The 25,444-nt window shown below is 53.7% G+C and overlaps 1 protein-coding gene across 6 annotated transcripts; it reads right to left on the bottom strand.

Annotated features, from left to right (window-relative positions):
- Positions 1-1,278: 1,278 nt before the first annotated feature.
- On the bottom strand, positions 1,279-24,868 carry LOC115930161 (C-type lectin domain family 18 member A). Of its 6 annotated transcripts, none has more exons than XM_063699692.1 (13): positions 23,913-24,868; positions 19,397-19,496; positions 16,424-16,653; positions 15,783-15,874; positions 8,853-8,950; positions 8,311-8,432; positions 8,046-8,153; positions 7,427-7,519; positions 6,942-7,048; positions 6,179-6,308; positions 5,810-5,906; positions 4,826-4,917; positions 1,279-1,973 (listed from the first exon to the last, which is right to left on the bottom strand). In XM_063699692.1, exons 3-13 carry the CDS (start codon positions 16,545-16,547, stop codon positions 1,846-1,848), a joined length of 1,191 nt encoding a protein of 396 aa, XP_063555762.1. In that variant the 5' UTR covers positions 16,548-16,653; positions 19,397-19,496; positions 23,913-24,868; the 3' UTR covers positions 1,279-1,845. The 6 variants fall into 6 exon arrangements, with proteins under 6 accessions (XP_063555762.1, XP_063555763.1, XP_063555758.1 ...); XM_063699693.1 differs by having other exon boundaries at positions 1,279-4,319; positions 23,913-24,867; XM_063699688.1 differs by lacking the exon at positions 23,913-24,868 and adding an exon at positions 13,350-13,589 and having other exon boundaries at positions 19,397-19,636.
- Positions 24,869-25,444: the final 576 nt, after the last annotated feature.

Raw genomic sequence — 25,444 nt, 5'->3', positions numbered from 1 at the left:
CTCCTTATAAGCCCTACCCCTCATTTTCTCCAGAATTAAATAACAAGTCACATCCCCGCAGGCCCCAGGGGCCAAATCTAGGAGGGTACTGAATCATCAAAAAACTCCACAGGGGAAGATACTGAATCACCAAAAGAAACTAAAGATTTTGCTAATTGATATTGGCTTACTCACAGTACATGGTTGGCTAAAAAATTTTTTTAATTGATATTGGCAAAACTCTGGGAAGCTGATCTGAGAATGAATTCTGAGGGTGCAGGACGGGCGAGGGAGGAAGGGGATGCTAGATAGGGATGAATGTACCGATATGGAGGATTCCACAGGGACAGCTTGAGAAGCTGGGATTACAGGCGTGAGCCACAGCGATAATGTAGTACTTTCAATGCTGAAATCAGGACAGTGCCAGGCAAACTCGGACAATTGGTCAACCTAGCTGTTAAGTAACTAACTTGCTCTAAATCACAGTTATTAAGCGGCAGGGCCTGTATTCAAATGCAGGTGGGCTGACTTCAGATTCAAATGGTTTGCTTTTGCCAGTGGTTCTCAATCTTGAGCATGCAAACCTGGAGGCCTTGTTAAAATTCAGATAGCCCCATCTTCAGGGTCTCCAATTCAGTAGGTTGGGGCGGCCGAGAATTTGCCTAACCAGCTCCCTGGTGATGCTGAGGCTGCTGGACTGGGAAGACTGGGAACCAACTGAGAAGACCTTTGTATTTGGCTTTCTCACCTCCAGATAAGGACTTTTTAACTTTTATTTTGTGAGACAAGGTCTCAATCTCTCACTCACGCTGAAATACAGCTTATGATCATGGTTCACTGCAACCTCAAACTCTTGGGCTCAAGCAATCCCCTGCCTCAGCAATATGAATAAACATATTGGAGGCCAGGTGTGAGACTCCACCTCAAAAAAAAAAAGTAAAGGAATAGGGCTGGGCACGGTGGCTCACGCCTATAATCCCAGCACTTTGGGAGGCCAAGGCGGGCAGATCATCTGAGGACAGGAGTTCGAGACCACCCTGGCCATCGTGGTGAAACCCCGTCTCTACTAAAATTACAAAAAAAAAAAAAAGCCGGCATGGTGGTGGGCACCTGTAGTCCCAGCCACTCGAAAGCTGAGGCAGGAGAATCGCTTGAACCCAGGAGAAGGAGATTGCAGTGAGCCGAGATCACGCCACTGCACTCCAGCCTGAGCAAAAGCAAGACTCCCTCTCAAAAAAAAAAAGTAAAGAAATAAAACAACGGCTACTCCATAGAGCAGCCCCGAGGGCTGCTGGTTGCTCATTTTTATGGTTATTTATTGATTATATGCTAAAGAAGGGGTGGATTATTCATGCCTCCCCTTTTTAGACCATATAGGGTAACATTCTGGCGTTGCCACGGCATTTGTAAGCTGTCTTGGCGCTGGTGGGAGTGTAGCAGTGAGGACGACCAGAGGTCATTCGCATCACCATCTTGGTTTTGGTGGGTTTTGGCCGCGGCTTCTTTACTGCTTGTGCCGACCTCTCATCTCATCCTGTGACTTAGAATGCCTCAACCGCCTGGGAACACAGCCCAGTAGGTCTCAGCCTCATTTTACCAAGCGCCTACCCAAGATGGAGTTGCTCTGGTTCAAAGGCCTCTAACAGAAGCTAAACACAGGTGGGGGCTTTCAAAGAAGCAGATCCAATGCCCACTGCCCTTCTTCACTCCCCTAATAGATGTAGGGCACCATGGACTTTTACAGACTGAGGGACATACTCTGGATGAGAATAGTTTACCCTATCAAGGAAAAGTAAGTTCCCCAGATGAAACGCCACAGATAACAGGCATACTGTAAGTCAGGCTTTGTACGTTTTCCAAAACTCACTACAGGGATCCCCTTTGAGGTGCAGAATCTTGTATCAAAATAATCACGATTCCTTTGCCAAGGCCTTTTGATGTCATGGTCCGTGTTTTTCTCCGGATCGTTGGGCATGCGGAGGCAGGAGGAGAGCCTGGCAGAGTGAATGACAAACGCAAGGGAGGCTGCAGAGGGCAGGGAGTGAGGGCGGCCCAGGGCCCAGCCCGGCGGGAGCCGCGGAAGAGAAGGACCAGCCAGCCAAGGGCGGGCGGCTCCAGAGGAGGCCCGGGACTCCCCAGTTTCCCAGCCTCTTCCACCCCACGCGGATCCCTGCCCTGACGCTGATTCAGGGGGTCAAAGCCTCGGGCAGGGCGGACCGCGGCGGTGACTGAAGGCGCCCCAGTTTCTCTGGGTGTGGCCTGCGGACCCCCTCGGGAGCAGGTCGTCCCGCACCAGTGTCTGCCCCCGGCCCCCAGGGACACCTGCACCCGCCCCACTCACGACGGCGCGTCAGGTCCCCAACCAGGCGTGGGGCGGGGTGGGAAGGTCTCGGCTCGGCCGCCCCGCCTGTGCTGTCCCCACCGCCCCCCGGCCTCGGGCAGCGCGCGCCCGGGTCACCCGCCTCCCGCGGGCATGCGCAGGGCGGCCCCTCCGGGCGCTGCGGCCGCGGCCCGGCCAAGGGGCAGGTCCCGGGTCCGGGAGGAAGAGGCGCGGCTGCTGGCTGACCCGGGAACCAGACCGAGCCGGAGAGCTGGCCCTCCCGTCTCCCACCGGGCAGGAAGGCCTGGCGCTCGCAGGCGACCTTGCGCCAGTGCCCGGGCAGGGATCAGGGGGCTCAGCGCCTTCGCGGGAGGTAGAGAGAGCTGGGGGCATCTGTGTGATCACCCCGCGTAGGTCCGCGCTGAGCCAGGACACAGAACAACTGCCCGCGCCCGGTTAGACAGGCGAAGCCCTGGGAAGCAGTGGGAGAGGGAAAGACTGGGCCGGCGCGAGGCCGCATGCCTGTAACCCCAGCACTTTGGGAGGCCCAGGATGGCGGATCGCTTGAGCACAGGAGTTCGAGACCAGCCTGAGCAACATGGTGCAACCCCGTCCCTACAAAAAACACAAAAAATAGCGGGGCGTGGTGGTGCGGACCTGTGGTTCCAGCTACTTGGGAGGCTGAGGCAGGAGGATCGCTTGAGCCTGGGAGTTGGAGGCTGCAGTGAACCCTGATTGCACCCCTGCACTCCAGCCTGTACGACAAAGCGAGGCTCTGTCTCAAAAAAAAAAAAATAGGGCCGGGCGCGGTGGCTCACGCCTGTAATCCCAGCACTTTGGGAGGCCGAGGCGGGTGGATCACGAGGTCGGGAGATCGATACCATCCTGGGTAACACGGTGAAACCCCTTCTCTACTAAAAATACAAAAAAAAAAAATTAGCCGGGCGTGGTGGCGGGCGTCTGTAGTCCCAGCTACTCGGGAGGCTGAGGCAGGAGAATGGCGTGAACCTGGGAGGCGGAGCTTGCAGTGAGCCGAGATCGTGCCACTGCACTCCAGCCTGGGCGACAGAGCGAGACTCCGTCTCAAAAAAAAAAAAAAAAAGAAAAGAAAAATAAATAAATAAATGACAGCCAGACTCACTGGGTTTGATTCCCAGCTGTATGATCTTATGCAAGTTACTCAATCTCTCTGCCTTCATTTCTTCCGCTGTAAACTGGGATAGTGATAACCCCTTGTGGGTGATGTCTGAGGAGCTGGGTGAGGGAGCGGGACTGCACAGGCTCTGACTACCATTGGCCCTGGTGCGATGACACTCCGCCGGTGGGGGCAACACACACGCGTCGTCTCCCAGACATTCAGAGCAACTTCTATTAATACCCTGCCTGCCTGGGCCCCAGCCATGAGAACTGCCCCTCACTGAGGCAGAGTCTGGTCTTCCTCTTCTTGGGGAGACCCAGAACTTCCAGAGAGTGTCCTGGACCATGAAGGTGACCAGGAAAGGGAATAGGTGGGTGGAGGCCGCTGCAGTGAAGCCTCAGGCCCCCTCTGGTCTCTCCAGGGTCATCCTGGATCATCTGAATTTCCCTTTGACATGAGCATGCACAGGTTCAGCTGATTCATAATTTAATACCCTGTGGGGTTCATGCCACAGGGAAGCTCTGCTGCCCCACAGGGTCTGAGCCAGGTGGAAGAGAGCAGCCTTTTTGGACCACTGGCGGGGTCCTCTCCTTCGGCATCTAATTGAAGCCCATCTTCCCAATCAAAAGCAGGCGAAGGGCCCCAGCTTCTTCTAACACTCACTCCCTGGCCCTCACTGGCCTCCCTGCCTCTCTCTGCCCAACTTCTGGCATTGTGCAAGGTCTGAGACCTGTTTGGACATGAGGCATGTGGTCTTAACCTGGCCCTTGTTCCAGACAGGTGGGCAGACAGGTAACCAGAGCCGGTGCTCCCAGGGCAGGCGAGGGAGCCATGTGGTCAGGCCTCAGGACCCTGGGCCCCACTGGGAGATGTGCTCCTGGGCTGGAAGGAAGCAGAAGAGAGCAGGGCTCAATGGCAGCCCAGGCAGTCCCAAGATGGCAGCCCTGCTGCACTCGGTCTGGAAGTGCCCATGGCCGTGGTCCCTGTGGCGCTCCAGGCCTTCCTAGCAGAGGCTGCTGGGAGCTGGTGCCATGCTAGGTTTTGCCTCTGCCTCCACCACAGTTCATGGGGCTCCCAGGAACACCAACAAACCCAACAGGTTCCCAGGCAGCAGCTTTCATGACAGGAGAGGGTCCTTGGAGAAATCCCCTGCAGAGCTGTAGCTCTAGTCCTTCCTGCATGGCCTTGCTGTATGAAGCTGGGCCCGTCGTTGCCCCTCTGGGCTCAGGAGCCCACAGGTACAAGGCCATCAACAGGGCATCCTCTATGGCCCCGTGTGCCCAGACCCACTCTGAACCTGCCACCTAGATACCCTTGCAGGCTGGACCGGGTCAGCAGCACCCCCAGGGTCAGGGATCAGAGAAGGGGAGCCTCAGGAAGTCCCTCACCAAACTGGCAGATGTAACGGTTTCGGGTTTTGCAGCGCTGGTCGTTCCAGTTGAAGGCAGCTGAAGCCTGCAGCTCCATGCAGTTGCCAAACCTATAGGCCAGGGTGTGGTGCTCAGGAGGCAAGAGTGAAGTCAGGGATCCGGGAGAGGCCTAAGCCCTCCACCCATCAGGACCCTGCATCTCAGCGGCTCCAGTGCCCCCACCTGCCGATGGGGCTGCTGGGAGACAGGCCCGCCCCAAGCCCCCAGCCCTGTTCCACTTCTCAGGGAAGCCCCTTCCTGGGGTAACAGCTCTGCCTACCCCATGGCAGCACTCAGCCACACCAGCCTGTGGGGATGGTGGGGACTGGAATAGACAGCCCACTTGAGAGGTACACCTGGGAACCCAACAAGGCCCAGACTTCCTCCAGGCAACAGGCCAGGGGCACAGGCCGGCTGTTGGCAAGGAGGGCTGGCTGAAATCGCTGGAGCCCTTGGTGGCCTTGCAGCTGGACCACCTCCACCCTGGCCCTGGGCATTGCTGGGCTTTGAAGAGCAGGGTGGGGCCACATGACCAGAGGGTTCTTGCTACAGGATGGCTGGTGGGTCTGCAGGTGCAGGGTTGTATTGTGAATGAGTGCAGGTGGGTGACAGCTAAGGAATGCTGGCATCAGTGTAACTGATGCAGGCAGAGGGCATGCAGAGGGAGGGGTGAGTGGATGAGAATTGGAGGGATGGAGTCACAGCCAGGGGACACTGGGGATGGACAGATGGATGGAGGCTTCCTGGGTCCCTCTCTCCCCCATGTGACGTGCCTTCTGGCTTGCATCTCCCTCACCCCACCACCGGCCCACACCAGCTGTGCCCACAACTCTCTGGCACCTGGGCAGGCACCAGGGAAGGATCAGACCCTCAAAGGGCCCAGCCAGGCAGCGGGATGGGGGGCTCCACCAGGCAGGCCCAAGTGAGAAGGAGGCCCAGGGGAGGGAGGCACCCCACACTTACCCGTGGTTGTCAGGCTGCTCAAAGGCAAAACTGGTGAAGGCCTGGTGCTCCCCTGTGGCCCAGCGGAAGGAGTCCTTGGCGGTCTTGTAGGTGAGCCCTGGGCCGGGGTAGTCAAGGTTGGCCCACTCAGACCCTGGAGTCTGCTGCCAGCTGCCTTTCTGGCCCCTCTTCCCAGCGCTGGCAGCCCCCATGTGCTCCCTACCTGGGCCCTCCCCGGGAAAGGGGGTGAGCAGCTGGCCCTGCTCTGGGCTCCAGGCCCTCAACACACCCTTGCCATCTGCTGGCAGCCGCCATGGCCCAGGGTTCCTGCAGCAGGGTGGGGCATCACAACCCCTTACTCGCCATACCCCCAATCAGCTGGGCACTCACCGATCCAGAAGTTCGTGGTCTCGAAGTCACTGTCAATCACCTCGTTGGTGGTCTCCAGGCGGCCCAGATAGAAGGCGAGGATGTCCTGCACTTTCTGGCTCTTGATCTGGGCCAGCACCCCGCCTTTCCTCTGTAACCCCACCCTGGGTCACACAGGCAAGGCTCCCAGAGCCCAGGCTGCCCCTTCCTGCCACCCCTGCCCATGGCCTAAGATGCCACGTGTGTGTGCTGGCCGGGCTATCATCACCCCCAGCCCGCACAGCCTCCCTTCCAAGAGCAGGGGTCCCTTCTGCTCCCGTCTGCTTCTCTTCTCCCTGTGCACAGGGGCGCGACCAGCAGCCCACGAGCCCAGGCAAGGTCTGGCCCCTGAGGAGGTTCTGTTTCACCTGCACAGTGTCTTAAATATATCCAAGTTGATTGCCAACCCCAGTAATTAATTGTGGTTTCGAGAGTTGCCAGTGGAAGTCTGGGTTGCTGGTTTTCTTGAACAACCCCGAGCTCTGGCCACCCTGACCTTGCATTCCTGCAAGGAAACCAGTGGCTGGAACTCCCTTAGATGGAGGTTGGTCTTGACCTTGGCCCCTCAGGTCAATAAGTGACCTCCTGGCTTCTATGAGCCTTGGGGTCCATGACCCCTGCTTTACGCTGATGAATAGGGTGAGGTCAGAGACATTGAAGGAACCACTCTCACTCCAGGGTCCCTGCATTAAGACCCTCACTTGAGGCCCTAGGGGGTTCCTAGGAAGCTAGGGGTGACTGTCACCTGACATTTCATCCTGGCTCTGTAATACGTGTCTGCCTCTGAAGACACCATGAAGCAGTCTCCGTCGATCCTCAGGTCACAGGTGTGGAAGGGAAAATGCACCTTGGCTGGGGTAGGGGAGCCTGAGTTTGTGTGTGGACTTCAGAATCCCTGCCCTTTCCCCTGCCCTGCCGGGGAGCTAAGCTCAGGGTGCCCCTTTCTCTGGCCACCTGCTCCAAAAGAGTGGGTGGGAGGGTCAGGAGTGAGCTGGTAAGTTGGAATATTGAGCTTGCTCTCTCTCAAAAGAAAAAAAAATCCATGGTTTATAGCATTTGCCAATTTCTTTGGTGTAAATATCCATGCTGTGGCCAGTTTCAAGATCTCAATGTGTTGTCACTGAATGAGTTGGAAAGAGAGACACACAGCGGGCTCCTGGGAGCTGATGCCCCATTGAAGGGGGGTCTTGAGAGGAGCTGGCTCTTTGGGGGCCCTGGGGCAGGACTCACTGGCACACTGGGCTCCCCCGTAGCCGATGTCACAGACGCACGAGCACTCCTCCTCCCGGAACCGGCCGTGCACACACTGCAGGCTGCACCTCACTGCCAGGGCAGGGCAGTGGGGCAGAGGCTCAGCCCACAGCCTTCTGGACCCCACACTGCCCCCCAAAGGCCTCGAACATCCAGGGAATGCCAACCACAGCAAGAATACCCCTCCCAGAGAGAGAACCCACCAAGGCTTCCGATTGCTGGCACGCCTGGTGTCTTTGGTTTGGTCCCCATTGCAGAGTGAGGCATATTGGAGTTTGGGAGGTGACCTGCCCATGGTCACAGAGTGGGTTAGGGTAGAGGGGCAGTAGGGCAAGAATCCACTTCTGGGTCCTAATTCTGTCCTCCTCCCAGAGCCTAAGGGGCTGAACCTGATTTCACTTTGAATCTCTTGCACAGCTCAGGGTCTGGCAAACAGCTAGTGCTCAGTGAATGCTTGTTGAAAGAATGTATGCAGTGGGCAGACTCAGGGAGTACACAGTCAGCACCTCTGACACCCTTGAGACTCTCAGGAAGTGTAGCAGCCCTAGGACCTGCCACGAGAGCAGGGCTGGGCACACCCAGGCTCCAGTGCCCTCACCTTGGCAGTATCTGCCCGTGTAGCCAGGGGGACAGTGGCAGTGGCAGGTGCTGATGTTGAGACGTCCATGGTTCTGGCAGCTCATGCGACAAGGATTCCTGGGGACCTCTGGTCAGAGGAGGAGGGGACTCTGAGAAAAGGGTCTCCTCCCAGCAGGCCGGGCAGGAGCCTCCCTGGGTGCTAAGGGCCAGGGCTTCTGGGACAGCCCAGTAGGATGCTACCACCCCCACCCCAGGGTCAGCAGACTGAGCCCTCATGCACTCACCACAGAGCCCCCCTGCATGGTCCCAGGCTTTGAAGCAGCCTGAGACACTGGCTGTGCAGAGCGAACACCAGGCACCCTTCTTATAGGGGACGATTGTCTTCCCGTTGACCTCCCAATTGCCTCTGTGAGAACGAGCAGGCACCACAGGGTGTGGGAGGGCCTGGCCTTGGGCAAGGCAGTGGCAGGGCCCTGCTGCCTGCCCCCCTGGCCCCTTCAGCTCCTGCAGCCAGGCCAGGGAGTCAGGGAGCTGGGTGAGATAGGGAGATTCCCTGGGAGAGAAGAGATGGCCTCCAAACCAATCCTGGACAAACTCCCTGATACCAGAACCAGTATCCAGGAAGGGACATCCGCAGAGCAGCACCTTCTGCATGGCCAGAATCTTTAGCACCCTCTGCCTTTCCTCTCCTCCCCTCTCCCACCAAGGGTGCAGAGCAAGGCATCAGGGACTTTACTTTCGGGTGGATGGGTGGGAATCTCACCCTCGGTGAAAGCACCCCTCCCTGTCTCCCAGACATCCCAGCAGAGGGTGTAGCAGGGCTTACCCGGGGGAGTAGGCACAGACAAAGGCTTCTATCGCTGCCTGGCCTGCAGAGCACAGGTGCCGCCCACAGCCCAGCTGGCTTGAGGTGGCCCACACGAGCTACAGGAGACACAGGGGATCAGAAACCCTATTGTGAACCACCCCTGGGGAGGGGGACACAGCTTTCACTATCATCCAGGCGAACAGAGGGCTCCCTTACCTCCTCGAGGGCTCAGGAGCAGCAGCTGTCCTGGGCAGGGGTAGAAACATGGGTGGGAATAGTTCAGGAAGGCTTATTTATTTATTTATTTATTTATTTATTTATTTATTTATTTTTGAGATGGAGTTTTGCTCTTGTTGCCCAGGCTGGAGTGCAATGGCCCGATCTTGGCTCACCACAACCTCTACCTCCTGGGTTCATGTGATTCTCCTGCCTCAGCCTCCCGAGTAGCTAGGATTACAGGCGACTGCCACCATGCCTGGTTAATTTTTTTGTATTTTTAGTAGAGATAGGGCTTCTCCATGTTGGTCAGGCTGGTCTTGAACTCCTGACCTCAGGTGAACTGCTTGCCTCGACCTCCCAAAGTGCTGGGATTATAGGTGTGAGCCACCGTGCCCGGCCTAGGAAGGCTTTCTTAGTTGAGAGGGGGATGGAGAGGGGAGGTATCTGAAATGAGGGGAGATTGTTGATGGGTGGAGGGGAGTAGCCAAAAAAAGACTGGAACATCAAGGGCCTTGTGACTGCATGGTGACCACAACCATTCATTTCTTGCACTAGGCCACTCCTTTAAATGTGACTCTGCAGCTTTTTGCAGCAAAGAGAGGTGTCTCTTTCCTTGCTCCTTGAATCTGGCTGGCTCTGTAACTGGTTTGGCCACCAGAATGCCACAGAAGTGATATACTGAGCCGATTTTGAACCTAGGCCTTAAGAGACCTTGCCATTTCCACTCATTCTCATAGAACCATGCTCAGTCACCACATGAACAAACTCAGTATAGCCTGGTGGAGTCTGGAAGGCCTCATGGAACAGAGATGAACCATTAGAGGCCTTTTTGCACAGCCAGCTCCCAGCCGGCCCCCTAGTTGATTGCAGGTGTATGAGTGGGCCCAGCCAAGACCAGAAAACCTCCCTGCTGAGCCCAACCCAAGTGGCTGACCTGCAGAATCGTAAGCTGCTAAATTTTGGGGTAGTATGTCATGCAATAAAAGCTAATAGATAGAGGTCTGCAAACCAGTTTAAAGTCTTAGAATCAGCAACAGCTTGGAAATAGCACAAATGGTCAATATATAAGAAGAGTGAAACAAACTCTCCAGTAGAGACTGTAAATGACATGTACAAGACTGGCTTGAAGCAGGCAGATGTGAACATGTGATCATATACATGTATCCAACACTTAAAGAATATGTATCATTTTTAGGAATGCATGGGACTTTTGCAAACCACAAAGGAGGACCACACATTAGACCACTAAGCAAGTTTCAACAAATAGCAAAGAATCAGCACATCCTACAGGCCACATTCTATGAATTCAATGCAATGAAATTTAAAGTAAATAATTTACAAGTAAATAGAGAAGATAACATAGTTTAGAAACTTAAAGATACACTTCCAAATCTAAAACAACATCATGGCCAGGTGTGGTGGTTCACATCTGTAATCCCAGCACTTTGGGAGGCTGAGTTGGGTGGATCATGTGAGTTCAGAAGTTCAAGATCAGCCTGGCCAACATGGCAAAACCCCGTCTCTATTACAAATACAAAAAATTAGCCAGGCATGGTGGCACACACCTGCAGTCCCAGCTACTCCGGACCTGAGGTGAGAAGATCACCTGAACCCAGAAAATTGAGGCTGCAGTGAGCTGAGATTGCACCACTGCACTCCAGCCTGGGTGACAGAGCCAGACCCTGTCTCAAAACAAACAAAAACAACATCATGATTGGAAATAGAAAAAACATCAAAACTTATTGGATGCAGCTGAAATCGTTTAAAGGGAAATTTATAGCTTTAAATGTATATAGTAGAAACAAAAAAAGATTTAAAATTAATGATCTAAACATTCACATCAAGAAAATTAGAAACAATAATAGAGGCTGGGCATGGTGGCTCAAGCCTGTAATCCCAACAGTTTAGGAGGCCAAGGCAGGTGGATTACCTGATGTCAGGAGTACTAAAAATACAAAAATTAGCCAGGTGTGGTGGCAGGCGCCTGTAATCCCAGCTACTCAGGAGGCTGACGCAGGAGAATCTCTTGAACTGGGGAGGTGGAGGTTGTAGTGAGCTGTGATCGCACCACTGCACTCTGGCCTGGGCAACAGAGCAAGACTCTGAATCAAAAAAACAAAAACAAAAACAAAACAAACAAAAAACAACCACCAACAACAAAACAGAGTTAGGTTTTTCACACCTTTGAGTCTGACAAAACTTAAGGAGCCAAGGCTGGGCACGGTGGCTCACACCTGTAATCCCAGCACTCTGGGAGGCCGAGGCAGGCGGATCATGAGGTCAGGAGATCAAGACCACCCTGGCTAATACGGTGAAACCCTGTCTCTACTAAACAAAATACAAAAAAATAGCCGGGTGTGGTGGCGTGTGCCTGCAGTCCCAGCTACTAGGAAGGATGAGGCAGGAGAATGGTGTGAACCCAGGAGGCGGAGCTTGCAGTGAGCCAAGATCGCACCACTGCACAGTAGTAGCCTGCGCGACAGAGCAAGACTCCGTCTCAAAAAAAAAAAAAAAAAATTAAGGAGCCAGAAGATCTTCGGGAAGTGGGAACTGGTTTGCTGGTCTGCACAGTTGGTGTAAGTACTTTGGCAACACCTAGTTGTAGGGGCACATGTTCTTTTTTTTTCTGAGCCAGGGTTTTACTCCTGCTGCCCAGGCTGGAGTGCAATGGCACAATCTCAGCTCACTGCAATCTTCACCTCCCAGGCTCGAGCAATTCTCCTACCTCAGCCTCCCAAGTAGCTGGAACTACAGGTGCACACCATCACACCTGGGTAATTTATGTGTTTTTTTGTAGAGGCAGGTTTTTGCCATGTGGCCCAGGCTGGTCTCGAACTCCCGGGCTCAGGCAATCCTGCCACCTTGGCCTCCCAAAGTGCTGGGATTACAGGCGTGAGCCACCGCACCCAGCCTTGTGTAATATTTAAACATGCACAACCCACTTGCACAGGTAGGAGAGGTATTAAATATTTCCTGGGATTTTGCTTGTGTTTTTCAGCGCATCTGAAGAGCGCCAGGTGTGTGTAGAAGACCCTCAACAAATATTTGTTGAATGAAGAGAAAAAATGGAAACTTGCTTGGCAGTGATGCTCCTGAACTTTGGGAAGATTCCCTGCAGGGAGGGACAGCGGGAAAAGGGGAGGAGCAGGGCTTTAGTTTAGTAGCATCTTCTAAACCTAGGTAGTGGGTAAGAGTGGGGCCGTTTTAAATTTATGTTTGAGGCTGGGTGTGGTGTCTCACACGTGTAATCCCAGCACTTTGGGAGGCCCAGGCAGGTGGATCATTTGAGATCAGGAGTTTGAGACCCAGCCTGGCCAACATGGTGAAACCCTATCTCTACTAAAAATACAAAAATTAGGGGGGTGTGGTGGCTCGTGCCTGTAGTCCCAGCTACTTGGGAGGCTGAGGCAGGACAGTCACTTGAATCTGGGAGGCAGAGGTTCTAGTGAACTGAGATCAAGCCATTGCACTCCATCCTGGGTGACAGAACAAGACTTCGTCTCAAATAAATAAATAAATACATTTATGTTTGAAATTATTTATATTTCAGATTGAAAAAAACTGGCTTAGGCCAGGCATGGTGGCTCACGCCTGTAATCCCAGCACTTTGGGAGGCTGAGGCAGGCAGATCATTTGAGGTCAGGAGTTCGAGACCAGCCTGGCCAACATGGTGAAACCCTGTCTCTACTAAAAATACAAAAAAATGAGCTGGGTGTAGTGGCGCACACCTGTAATCCCAGCTACTTGTGAGGCTGAGGCACAAGAATCGCTTGAATCTAGGAGACGGAGGTTGCAGTGAGCTGAGATCACGCCACTGCACTCCAGCCTGGGGTGACAGAGTGAGACCATGTCTCCAAAAAAAGAAAAAATGTGGCGGGGCACAGTGGCTCACGCCTGTAATCCCAGCACTTTGGGAGGCTGAGGTGGGTGGATCACTTGAGGCCAGGAGTTCAAGACCAACCTGGCCAACATGGTAAAACCCCATCTCTACTAAAAGTATAAAGCCATTAGCCAGGCCTGGTGGCACATGCCTGTAGTCCCAGCTAGTCAGGAGGCTGAAGTACAAGAATCACTTGAACCCAGGAGGCGGAGGTTGCAGTGAGCCGAGATCACGCCACTGCACTCTAGCCTGGGCAACAGAGCAAGACTCCGTATCAAAAAAAAAAAAGTAAAATTAAACCAATTGGAGGAAAAGGAATCCCAACATTTAGGACAAACTGTAGCCTCTTCTGAGATGGCCCAGTGGAAGTCTGTATCTGGGAGCTGGCACACTGGCCTCACCTGCAGCACACTCACCTGCGTGTAGTGGGTGCAGGTGGCGTTGTGAGCACACTCTCCTGCCGCGTGGCTGTACCGCTGCCCCTCTGCAAACCATAGGCTGACCACTTCGACAAAGGACACCAAGCCTGCGGGCAGCAGCTGCATGTTCCAGCCCACTTGCAGGGTGCGCCACGGGCCGGACGCCAGGCTTGGGGTTGGGGTTCCACAGAGGGCTGCCCTGGCTTGAGCCAGTTGGGCCAGGCTGTCACTCCAGTCCTGGGGGCAGCACAAACAGACATCTGTGGGAGGCCTTTGACTGCTGGGCCAGGCCTCAAAGATTCAACTCCCCTGCCATCTCTGAGCATCCACCGGGTGCCAGGTCAGGCGGCAAAGAGAGCACTGGATGAGGAGTCCTGCTGGAGGAAGCACTGGTGTTGTCTGATGTCCCTCCAGGAGGAGCCCAGCTCCTCTCATGACTGAGCCTCCATCTCCAAATCCTGTCATGGGCATCCTTCGGCCCTGCCCAGGCAGTGGGACCCACTCCTGCTGTCTTTCTCCCATCTGGTCATGTGAGCAGTGCCCACGCGTTGCAGACTGGTTCTGTGTTTGGGCCCTGGCCATTGTCAGAAAGGCTCCACTGCTCCCACCCGGCCATGCTGCCCTCCTGTGATGCAAAAAGCCCTACAGCCATGCCTCTCTGCCCTAGTCTCCTGCCCCCAGGAGCCTGGCCTCATATGCTCCCCACCACGCACAGGTGACCCCGCCCCCTCCCTCTTCTTTTTTTTTTTTTTGGGAGAGTCTCACCCTGTCGCCCAGGCTGGAGTGCAGTGGAGAAATCTCGGCTTACTGCAACCTCCGCCTCCCAGGTTCAAGCAATTCTCCTGCCTCAGCCTCCCAAGCAGCTGGGATTATAGCCATGTGACACCACGCCTGGCTAATTTTTGTATTTTTAGTAGAGACGGGGTTTCACCATGTTGGCCATTGCTGGTCTCAAACTGCTGACCTTAGGTGATCTGCTTGTGTCAGCCTCCCAGAGTGCTGGGATTACAGGTGTGAGCCACCGTGCCCAGCCCCCTCCCTCTTCTTAAACAAGGGGCCTGGCAATCACCACCCCTGGGTGACTTGGTGCAGTCCCCTGATCTCCCGAGACTCCCTGAGCTCATCTGTAAACGGAGCAGGGAGGTGCCTGCAGGATAGGACTCACAAGCACAGAGTGGATGCAGGGAGGGGGGCCCCTCGGGGCTGCACCCCAAGCCAACTTCATCCTGCACTAATGTCCATCGGGGTTTTACCTCTGATGAAGGCTGGGGCCAGGAGCTGGGGGCTCCCCGGGTCCCTCAGCAGCCCTCCACCCCCACAAGACCTTCAGTCTCCACTGTGTCCAAAGAAGGGGTGCCCTGGAGCCCTAGAGGCCCGGAGGGTGCTTGGGGCCGGGCCACGAGGGAGGCTGAGCCATGGAGCTCCATTTGCACCTTTATGGAAATGAAGTTTTCTAGGACTTTGACAAAAGGGCCCTGGAAAGGGTGCCAGCTGCCAGCCAACGACCACCGCAGCCCCTCCTGGGGTCCCAGGCAGGAGTACCCAACCACAGAGGTCACAGCTGGGAGCACCCCTGGTTGCCCAGGGTCTGAGCCTGAGGAGAGGCAGAGCCAGTCAGGGCTGGGAATGGGGGAGAAGCGACCCCCCGCATTTAGCCACCCCACCCCCACCTCCTGGGAAACTGACCCTAGAGTGCTCAAGGTCGCCACCGTGGCCGCCTGCCTTGGAGGAGTTCATGGGAAGCAGCCATGGGGAACCCTCCCGCCCCCACCACCCTGCCCTGGCTCCCTGGCCTGCTAACATGGGCTGGGGCTGCTGGGGTCCCAGACAATGGGGGGCAGCATTTCTGAGCCTCCAGATGACAGTCCCAACCCCGCAGCCCCAGCCGGGCTGGTGGGGAACTCTATACCCCCGACCCCCGGCCCCTGCTGAAAATGTGGAAAATGTGGACGAGTGAGTGAGCAGAGAACATGGGCAAGGCCCGTCCTAGTGGCTCAGATAAGCTCAGGAGGAGGCGCTGGGTCCTTGCCGCACAGAAGCCCCTCCCCAGCCCAGCACGACCTTCTCCCTCCCTGGCCCGGCCGCCCATCCTGCAGGGCTCCTCGTGAAGCTCCCCTTCCCTGGAGGAGGGGATCCGGCTCCTCCTGTGGCTCCTGGTCTCTGTGGCAACAAGATGCCAGGGAATGCCCAAGGTCCTGCCCTTCAGGCGAGTGGGAGCCAAGGGGCCCGACCTCCTGAACTGAGGGTGGGGGGTTAAGAAACTGCAGAGACCCCCAGCAACCAGGGCCTCCATCCCTCAGGGGCAAGGTGGCTGGCTGTGCCTGCCCACCCTGGTCAAGTGGAAGGGCACCTGGACAGGCGTGAGCTGCCCTCTGGGGTCCACGCCTCCGGCCACCCCCCTGGCAGAGCCCAGCTGGGTCGGGTACTCACCAGCCTCCGCATGTCAGCCGCAGGGGGCTGGACCCAGCTGCGCAGGCGGTTGTGCAGGGAGAGGAGCAAGAAACTCTCCTTCCTGTTCAGGGCTGGGGTGGAGAGAGAAGGTCAGGCAGCCTGAGGATGGGGGGACCTGAACCCAACACACGGCAAAATAAGCATGTGTCCCCGCCCTTGGAAAACAAGATGGGAGAGGAGTGTGGTGGGTGCAGGGGACGTGGGGCATAGCAATGGAGCGAGGCTGAGAGAGAGACCAGGTACAGCAGGCGTGGGCTGAGTGCTGGGGTTGGGGTGGTGGGAGGGAACAGCGGTGGGGGCTGGGTGTAGGGGGGCCAGCCCTGGCTCCCAGCAGGCCCCTGTCTGGGGCTCCTCTGGGCCACTGAGTTTCTCCAGGCCCCAGCCACAGCGTTCCTCGGGCGTTCCTCCTTGACCCCAGCCCTGGCCCTCCTTCCTCCTCCTTCTTCCCCGGTCCAGCATCCACCCCTCACCGCCCACAGGCTGTCCCAGGGCTTCCTCATTAAACCACCCGCACGGCCTGGGGCTCAGGCCTGGGACCGGGCTTCCAGAAGTCTCCTAGCACCCACTCCTCAGAGCTCGTAATGGTGCCTCCACCTACCTCCTCACCAGGTGTCCCTTACCTCCGGCCATCGGAGCCTGCTCCTGCAGCTGAGGTGGCCACACCTCTGCCCAGGTGGTGCCAAGGAGGGCCAGGAGCACAGCCAGGAGATGCCCCCAGCCAGGGGAGGTCTCTGGATGCAGCATGGGTCTGTTGGGCCCGTCAGGCGCTCTGTGCACAGCCTGGCTCAGCCACCCGGCTTGTTTCTCAGGCTGGATGGAGCTATTCACAATCTCCAGGAGTCAGGCTGGGCTGGTGGACAAAAGAGGGAGGCTGGTGAGTGAGTAATCAGTGTGTCCAAACAGCCTCCTGTTGGCGCTGGCATGAAAAGAGACAACTCCGGGGGATGCCTGCCTGCTCCGGCCTCGGCCTGGCCAGCCCGCCCCCGACAGCAGGCAGAGTGGCATGCACTGACCCGCGGCCCCTGCTAATCATTGTGGGATTATTAGCACCCTTGGGGAGCCCCCAGAGACCCCGCTGATTGGCCCGCGGACATTCCAGTGCTGCAGATTAGTGACCGATGGCCGTGTCCTGGCTGGGACAGTGTCCTCCGAGCCCACTGATGGCTTCCGCTCCCCAGCCCCGGGCCCTGGGAGGAGGACCTCGGCTATGGTCCTTCTGGTGAGCAGGAACTGGGCAAGACCCCAGGGGAGTTCTTTCCTTTCTTGGGAAGCTCGTCCCAACCCCCCAGCCATGAATTAAACATAGGCAAGAGGTAACCGCACACCAGAGGGGTGCAATCTGTGGGCTCAAAGGGGGGTGGGCTGAGGCTGCACCTGCACGGGGAAAAGGGTGCCTTAGGAAAGTCTGTCTGGGCAGGGTCGGGGGCTGGGCCCAGCCCCGGTGCCCACCACCCTCACCCACGTGACTACAGGCCAGGGGGGAGTGAGGCAGGAGGAGTCAAAGCAGGCGGGGACCAGAGCACGTGATGCCCTGGGCTGACTCCAGTCCTGCTGGGATCACGTCCGCCTCTAGAAAAACAGGCGGCGTAGCAGATGGGCAGCACGTTGCCATGATGTGCCATGGCCCGGCCGTGGCTGGCGTGATCCCACCAGAGTGAGCTGGAGCAGATCTGCACCATGGGCCAAGTTTCTCAGAAAATACATCGCTTCCTGCGGGCTGCAGCCTAATGCCCACGTTTCTCTCAGGGCAGACCAAAGGTTATTCAACCAGGGCAAAGGACAGCCTTGCAAACCAACTACGTCCTCCTTCTGGAGTTTGTGTGACCCCTGGCCCCTGAGCCCACACCCTCTCGGAGCAGGGTTCCAACTCCGTGGAAGCTCTGCTGAGATGCAGGTAGGGTTGGCTTTCCTGGGGAAACACCAGTGGAATGTGGCTATCGTCATGGGTGCCAGGGATGGGGATGAGGCCAGGCATACAGGCCATGAAGGCAGTCTGGAACTGCGTGTCCCCCACAATACCTAGGGGCTCAGGAGTTTCTTCTCCCTCAAACAGAAACCCAGCACCCTCAGGGTCACTGCATGTGGGTCCTAGCAATGCTTAATAGCTACCTGTTTTTTGATGTATTTTTATTTTTATTTTTTTGACAGTTTCACTCTGCCACTCAGGTTGGAGTGTTATAATCTCAGCTCACTGCAGCCTTGACCTCTTGGGCCCAAGTGATCCTCCCACCTCAGCCTCCCAAGTAGCTGGGACCAGGTGTGTGCCAACATGCCTGGCTAATTATTATTTTTTTTTTTTGGTAGAGACAGGATTTCATCGTCTTGCCCAGGCTGGCCTCCAACTCCTGGGCTCAAGGGATCTTCCCACCTTGGCCTCCCAAGGTGCTGGGGTTGCAGGCATGAGCCACCACACCTGGCCAAGCCACCTGTGTTTATGGAGCTCACAAAGCCTGTTTGCATGTGTGAGTTCAAGTTATTGCCACAAGAACCTGGTGCGGTAGCAGATGGGATGCCCGTCGTGTAGATGAGGAAATGGGCTTAGTGTGTCTAAGGGGCTTGTCCAAGGTCACTCAGCGAGTGCATGGAGCATCCCAGTTAATCCAAGGTTTCTGCCTTCCCATTCCCAACGCTTTAATTCACATCCTGATCTTTCCCAGTGCAGTTTCCACAGCTCTGCTATGCCGGGTGATAAAAGACCCACTTCCTACAATTGGGCTTCCATGGCAAACACGGCCAGTTGACCCATACAGTATGATGCCAGGCACTTGGGACAGGCGGGAGAAAAAGATATTTTGGGGATTAGGGTGGAGCAACTTTTGAAGGGTCCCATGGCCCTGGCTCACTGCAAGAAGAGTCCCAGGCCGGGTGTGATGGCTCATGCCTGTAATCCCAGAACTTTGGGAGGCCAAGGCAGCCAGATCACTTAAGGTCAGGAGCTCGAGACCAGCCTGGCCAACATGGTGAAATCCTGTCTCTACTAAAAATACAAAAATTAGCTGGGCAGGGTGGTGGGTGCCTGTAGTCCCAGCTACTCGGTAGGCTGAGGCAGGAGAATTGCTTGAATCTGGGAGGCGGAGGTTGCAGTGAACCAAGATGGCACCACTGCACGCCATCCTGGGCAACAGACCGAGACTCTATCCCACCCCCGACCCCTCAAAAAAAAAAAAAAGAGTCCCAGGAGAGCAAGGTTCAAGGGCCAGAAGAGAAGCTGAGTGGATAAAAGATTAATGAGACACTGGAAGACCTAGGCTGGAACCGACACGCTGTGTGACCCAGAGGATGGCACTCCCACTCCTGAAACTCAGTATCCAATGGTGTAGAGCTGGGATGACCTCTCTGCTGGGCCCCTAACCAGGGCATTGCAACTTGGTTTCCATGGTACTCCCTCCTGGAGTACCATGGAGCCTGCTCGGTGGCTGGGGTGGGTTTGGAGAATGGGCAGCCTCATTCTTGCAAGGCAGCTTTCCCCAGGTGAGGCTACTACAGGGTTTACATCCACCACCCAGATTGTAGGATTCACATTTTGCTATATTTTCTTTATCACCTGTGTCTCTATCTATCCCACCCCTCTCCAGCTCATGCATAGCTGATACCTCTTCTCACAGTCTGCATTTGAAGGTTATAGCGTTCGAGTCATTTTGTCTCTTCCTGAAGCAGCTCCTTTCTTTAAAGCCTTGAAATCTTGTTGATGGTCTCAAAAAAAAAAAAAAACATTTAACTCTAGGAGAGTTGTGGCCACATTTTCTTTTAAAAATTACATGTCCAGGCCAGGCGTAGTAGCTCACTCACACCTATAATCCCAGCACTTTGGGAGGCCAAGCTGGGTGGACTGCTTGATCTCAGGAGTTTGAGACCAGCCTGGGCAGCATGGTGAAACCCTGTCTCTAAAAAAAATACAAAAAATTAGCTGGGCGTGGTAGCACGTGTCCATAGTCCCACCTACCTGGGAGGCTGAGGTGGGAGGATAGCCTGAGCCAGGGATATCAAGGCTGCAGTGAGCTGTAATCGTGCCACTACACACCAGCCTGGGTAACAGACCAAGATTCTGTCTCAAGAAAAAAAAAAAATTAGGCCAGGTGCAGTGGCTCATGCCTGTAGTACCAGCACTTTGGGAGGCCAAGGTGGGCGGATCACCTGAGGTCAGGAGTTTGAGACCAGCCTGGCCAACATGGCAAAATCCCGTCTCTACTAAAAATACAAAAATTAGCTGGGTATGGTGGCACACACCTGTAATCCCAGCTACTTGGGAGGCTGAGGCATGAGAATCACTTGAGCCCAGGAGACAGAGGTTGCAGTGAGCTGAGATCACACCACTGCACTCCAGCCTGGGCAACAGAATGAGACTCTGTCTAAAAAAAAATCATGTCTATTTGATTTTTAAATTTTTCTTGAGACGAAGTCTGGCTCTGTTGCCCAGCTGGAATGCAGTGGCACAATTTTGGTTCACTGTGACCTCTGCTTCTGGGGCTTTGACCTCCACATCCCAGGCTCAAGCCATCCTCCTACCTCAAGCTCCTGAGTAGCTGGACTGTGGGTGTTAGCCACCATGCCAGGTAATTTTTGTATTTTTAGTAGAGATGGGGCTTCACCATGTTGCCCAGGCTGGTCTCAAAGCTCAAGTCATCTGCTGGGATTATAGGCGTGAGCCACCACAACCAGCCCCAAATTAGTATGTTGAAGTCCTACCTCCATTACCTCCATGTCACTGTATTTAGAGATAGGGTCTTTAAAGAGGTAATTAAAGTTAAATGAGGTCACTGGGGTGGATCCTGATCCAGTCTGACTGGCCTCGTTATAAGAAGAGACACAGAGGGAAGATCCTGTGAAGACACAGGGAGAAGGCCGCTATAGACAAGCCAAGGAGAGAGGTCCTCAGAGGGAACCAACCCCCCGGCACCTTGATCCTGGCCTTTATGCCTCCAGAACTCTGAGAAAATACATTCTGTTTTTTAAGCCACCCAGTGTGTGGTACCTTGTATGGCAGTCCTAGCAAACGAATACAGCCCTTATGCAAAACATACAGCTAATATCACACTTAACAGTGAGACCAAAGACTTTCCTCCCTAAGATCAAAACAAGGCAAGGATGTCTTTTCTCACCGGTCCCACTAAACATTGTACTATTGAATGCGCAATTTGTGCAATAAGTTAAGAAAAAGACATTAAAGGCATCCACACTGAAAAGAAAGAAGTAAAACTATCTTCATTTGCAGATGACATAATTCTACCGTAGAAAATCCGAAGGAATGTATAAAAAAAAAAAAAACCCTACTAGAATAAAGGTCTCAGAATACAAAATTAACATACCAAAATCCACTGCATTTCTACAAATTGGCAATAAACAATCCGAAAATGAAATTGAGGAAACAGTTCCACACAAGGCCAGGCACAGTGGCCGACATCTGTAATCCCAGCACTTTCCGAGACCGAGGCAGATGGATTGCTTGAGGTCAGGAGTTCAAGACCAGCCTGGCCAACATGGTGAAACCTCATCTCTACTAAAAATACAAAAAATTAGCCAGGCGTGGTGGTGGGCAACTGTAATCCCAGCTACTCTACTCAGGAGGCTGAGGCAGGAGAATTGCTTGAACCCGGGAGGTGGAGGTTACAGTGAGCCGAGATTGCGCCACTGCACTCCAGACTAGGCGACAGAGTGACTCATTCTCAAAAAAAAAAAAAAAAAAAAATCCATACACATAAAACTGTAAAACAACATTGCTGAGAGAAACTAAAGATCTAAAAAAATGCATAGACATTTCACATTCATGGAATAGAAGACTCAATATTGTTTTATTGTTTGTTTTTTGAGACTGAGTCTTGCTCTGTCGTCCAGGCTGGAGTGCAGTGGCGTGATCTCTTCCTACTGCAACCTCCGCCTCCTGGGTTCAAGTGATTCTCCTGCCTCAGCCTCCCGTGTAGCTGAGATTACAAGCACCTGCCACCATGTCCAGCTAATTTCTTTTCTTTTATTTTTTTTATTTTTTTTGAGACAGAGTCTCACTCTGTCACTGAGGCTGGAGTGCAGTGGCGCGATCTGGGCTCACTGCAACTTCCACCCCTTCGGTTTAAGTGATTCTCCTGCCTCAGCCTCCCAAGTAGCTTGGATCACAGGCGCCCGCCACCACACCCGGCTAATTTTTGTATTTTTAGTAGAGACATGGTTTCACCATGTTGGCCAGGCAGGTCTTGAGCTCCTGACCTCAAGTGAGCCACCCACCTTGGCCTCCCAAAGTGCTGAAATTACAGGCATGAGCCACTGCATCTGGCCAATTTTTGTATTTTTAGTAGAGACAGATTTCACCATGTTGGCCAGGGGAAGACTCAATATTGTTAAGATAGATGGTAATTCTCTCCAAATTTGTCTATTAATTCAATGCAATGCCCATCAAACTTCCAAAAGACTTTTGTTGTTGTTGTGTTTATTTTAAAGCAATTGAGAGGCCAGGTTTGGTGGCATGTGCCTGTAATCCCAGCTATTTGGGAGACTGAGGCAAGAGGATCCCTTGAGCCCTGGAGTTTGAGACCAGCCTGGGCAATATAGCAAGATCCATCTCAAAAAAAATTTGAAAACTGGATCTTAAAATTTGCATGGAAAGGCAAAGGAATTAGAATAACCAAAACACATTTGAAAAAGAATAAAACTGGAGAATGTATACTACCTGATTTCAAAACTTGCTATGAAACTTCTAGTAATCACATCTATAAGATATGGAAAAAGGGCAAGACATATAGATCAAGGGAACAGAATGAACAATACAGGAAAAAACTCTTACATTTATGGCCAATTTATTTTGTTTTATTTGAGGGTCTCACTTTGTCACCCAGGCTGGAGTGCAGTGGTACCATAATTGCTGAGTAGCCTCGAATTCCTGGGCTCAAGCCATCCTCAAGCCTCAGCCTCCTGAGCAGGTAGGACGATAGGCACATGCCACCATACCCAGCTACTTTTTTTTTTTCCAGACAGGGTCTCACTCTGTCACCCAGGCTGGAGTACAGTGGTGTGCTCACGGCTCCGGGGTTCAGGTGATCCTCCCATTTCAGCGTCCCAGGTAGTTGGGACTATGGGCATGCACCACCATGCCCGGCTAATTTTTTGTATTTTTGGTAGAGACGGGGTCTTGCCATGTTGTCTAGGCTGGTCTAAAACTCCTGGGCTCAAGCGATCCTCCTGCCTTGGCCTCCCAAAGCGCTGGCATTACAGTTGTGAGCCACCGCGCCCGGCCCTATTCTTTTTTTTCTTTTTTTTGAGACGGAGTATCGCTCTGTCGCCCAGGCTGGAGTGCAGTGGTGCCATCTCGGCTCACTGCAAGCTCCGCCTCCCGGGTTTACACCATTCTCCTGCCTCAGCTTCCCGAGTAGCCGGGACTACAGGTGCCCACCACCACACCCGGCTAATTTTTTGTATCTTTAGTAGAGATGGGGTTTCACTGTGTGAGCCAGGATGGTCTTGATCTGACCTTGTGATCCACCTGCCTTGGCCTCCCAAAGTGCTGGGATTACAATCATGAGCCACCGTGCCTGGCCCTTCTTTTTCTTTTTTTTAGATAGGGGTCTCACTATGTTGCCCAGGCTGGAGTGCAGTGGCTATTCATAAGTGCAATCACAGTGCACTGCAATCTCCAACTCCTGGTCAGCCGCTACTTCTTAAAATGTTTCTCTGTCTGGTTCATGTTTCAAAGTCTGGTTCATGACTCTGCTACACTTCAGTTTCAAAAGCTGGTAGCAAAGGAAAGAACATGCCAAGAGCTGAGGTTCTGCTGTGATGAGACCACCCAAGCTCCCCGTATCTATACCAAGGGATCTGTTGCCCAGGCTGGAGTGCAGTGGTGCGGTCTTGGCTCACTGCAACCTCTGCCTCCCGGGTTCAAGCGATTATCCTGCTTCAGCCTCTCAAGTAGCTGGGATTATAGATATGCACTACCACACCCGGCTAATTTTTGTATTTTTAGTAGAGATGGCGTTTCACCATGTTGGCCAGACTGGTTTTGAACTCCTGACCTCAAGTGATCTGCCCGCCTTGGCCTTCCAAAGTGCTGGGATTACAGGCATGAGCCACCGCACCCGGCCTGGATGACTTACTTAGCTCTTCAAGGCTTACGGAAGTTGGTACCTTGTGGAACTAGGCTGGGGAGGTCTGGATGCCAGATGTTCTTCTGAGGTTGCTGTTCTTATAATTGCTGTATTCAAATATATCACCCAGTTGAGATGAAATGCCTAGAGCACAGCTGCGGAGTGGGACCAGCTGGGCTGAGGAGGGAATGAAGTACAAACATCCAGCGATGTTCAGGGCCCTGAAGCAGCTGGGAAGCGCAGGCGTTCAAATCACCAGAGGCATGGCTATATCAGCTCACATATCATGCACACAGATGCATGTCCTAGGCGTGGAAACAAAGCTCCCCAGGCCATGGTTAACTCACCGCATGCACCTGGAGTTCCATCTGCACCAAGGCGCCAGTGGTTACTTTTAGAAATAAACAAGTCACAACGAGGACATTATGTGAAGTGAAATAAACCAGTCACGAAACGACAAGTACTATATGATTCCACTCGTAAGGAGGTAGTTAAGAGGAGTCACAATCAAAGGGACAGAAAGGAGAATGGTGGTTGCCAGGGGCTGCAGGGAAGAGGAATGAGGGGTCAGAGTTTCCATTTTGCAAGACGAAAAGAGTTCTGGAGATGGATGATGGTGATGGATACACAACGTTATGAATGTATTTAATGCCACTGAATTGTGCACTTAAAAATGATTAAGATAGCAATTTGTGTATTCTGTGTATTTTACCACAATAAAAAACAAAACAAAAACAGCCAGGCACGCGGTGGCTCATGCCTGTAATCCCAGCACTTTGGAAAGCCGAGGCGGGAGGATCACCTGAGGTCAGTAGTTTGAGACCAGCCTGGCCAACATGGCGAAACCCTATGTCTACTAAAAATCCCCAAAGTGCTGGGATTACAGATGTGAGCCACCACACCTGTCCCCACTGGGATTTTTAAAGTATATCTGGAAAGATCCAAAAGCAGCCAGCAGCGATGGTTGCCTCCGGGAAGGCATCAGGGTGGCTGAGGGACGGAAGAGTAAGGGAGGCCTTACACAGCAGCTCCTTTGCATCTTTCAACTGAACCTTCACCAAATTTTTAAATAAAAATAAAGGTGCATGATCAACAATCAAACTTCTAGGACCATCCCCTAGCAGGACAGCAGCAGCAGCAGCAGCACACAGACCTGCCCGAGGGCGTTTCCCGGAGCTCCACAGCCACCAGCAAACTGTGGGACACAACTGCCACCCCCTTTAGGAAGAAGGTGAGCATATTACAGAACTGCAATCATACAGAATATCACACTGTGGCTAAAGAGTTAAGTAGTGTCTACTTCGACGAACATGGAAAAGGGTCCATAGCATCTCATTTAATGAAAAAAGTGAGTTGCGCAGTGTGTACAATATTCCATTTTTGGTATATTTAAAAATCATATGTGTAAACGATTTGCCCACCCTCACAGAAGCGTCTGGAAATGCCACCGCCAATTGTGAACAGTAGGTCCCTCTGGGGACAAGGGTTGGGGGAACGATTTCCACTGGGGCATGTCTTATTGAATTTATCATGAGACATCTGGACCTTTTCCAGTAATTTTGTCCAAGTACA

Source organism: Gorilla gorilla, chromosome 18, assembly GCF_029281585.2.
Source record: "Gorilla gorilla gorilla isolate KB3781 chromosome 18, NHGRI_mGorGor1-v2.1_pri, whole genome shotgun sequence".
In the NCBI taxonomy this organism is placed as follows: Eukaryota; Metazoa; Chordata; class Mammalia; order Primates; family Hominidae; genus Gorilla; species Gorilla gorilla.
This window is presented reverse-complemented; position numbering and strand designations above follow the sequence as displayed.

What these genes read in the sequence shown, in the direction of transcription:
- LOC115930161 (XM_063699688.1), bottom strand. Translation starts at nt 16,547, where the DNA reads ATGCTGCATCCAGAGACCTCCCCTGGCTGGGGGCATCTCCTGGCTGTG. An exon ending in CCTGCACCCACTACACGCAG is followed by an intron (nt 8,951 to 13,349) that starts GTGAGTGTGCTG and finishes TGTCTCCTGTAG; the next exon opens with CTCGTGTGGGCCACCTCAAG. An exon ending in GAGCAGCCTGACAACCACGG is followed by an intron (nt 4,918 to 5,809) that starts GTAAGTGTGGGG and finishes CCTGGCCTATAG; the next exon opens with GTTTGGCAACTGCATGGAGC.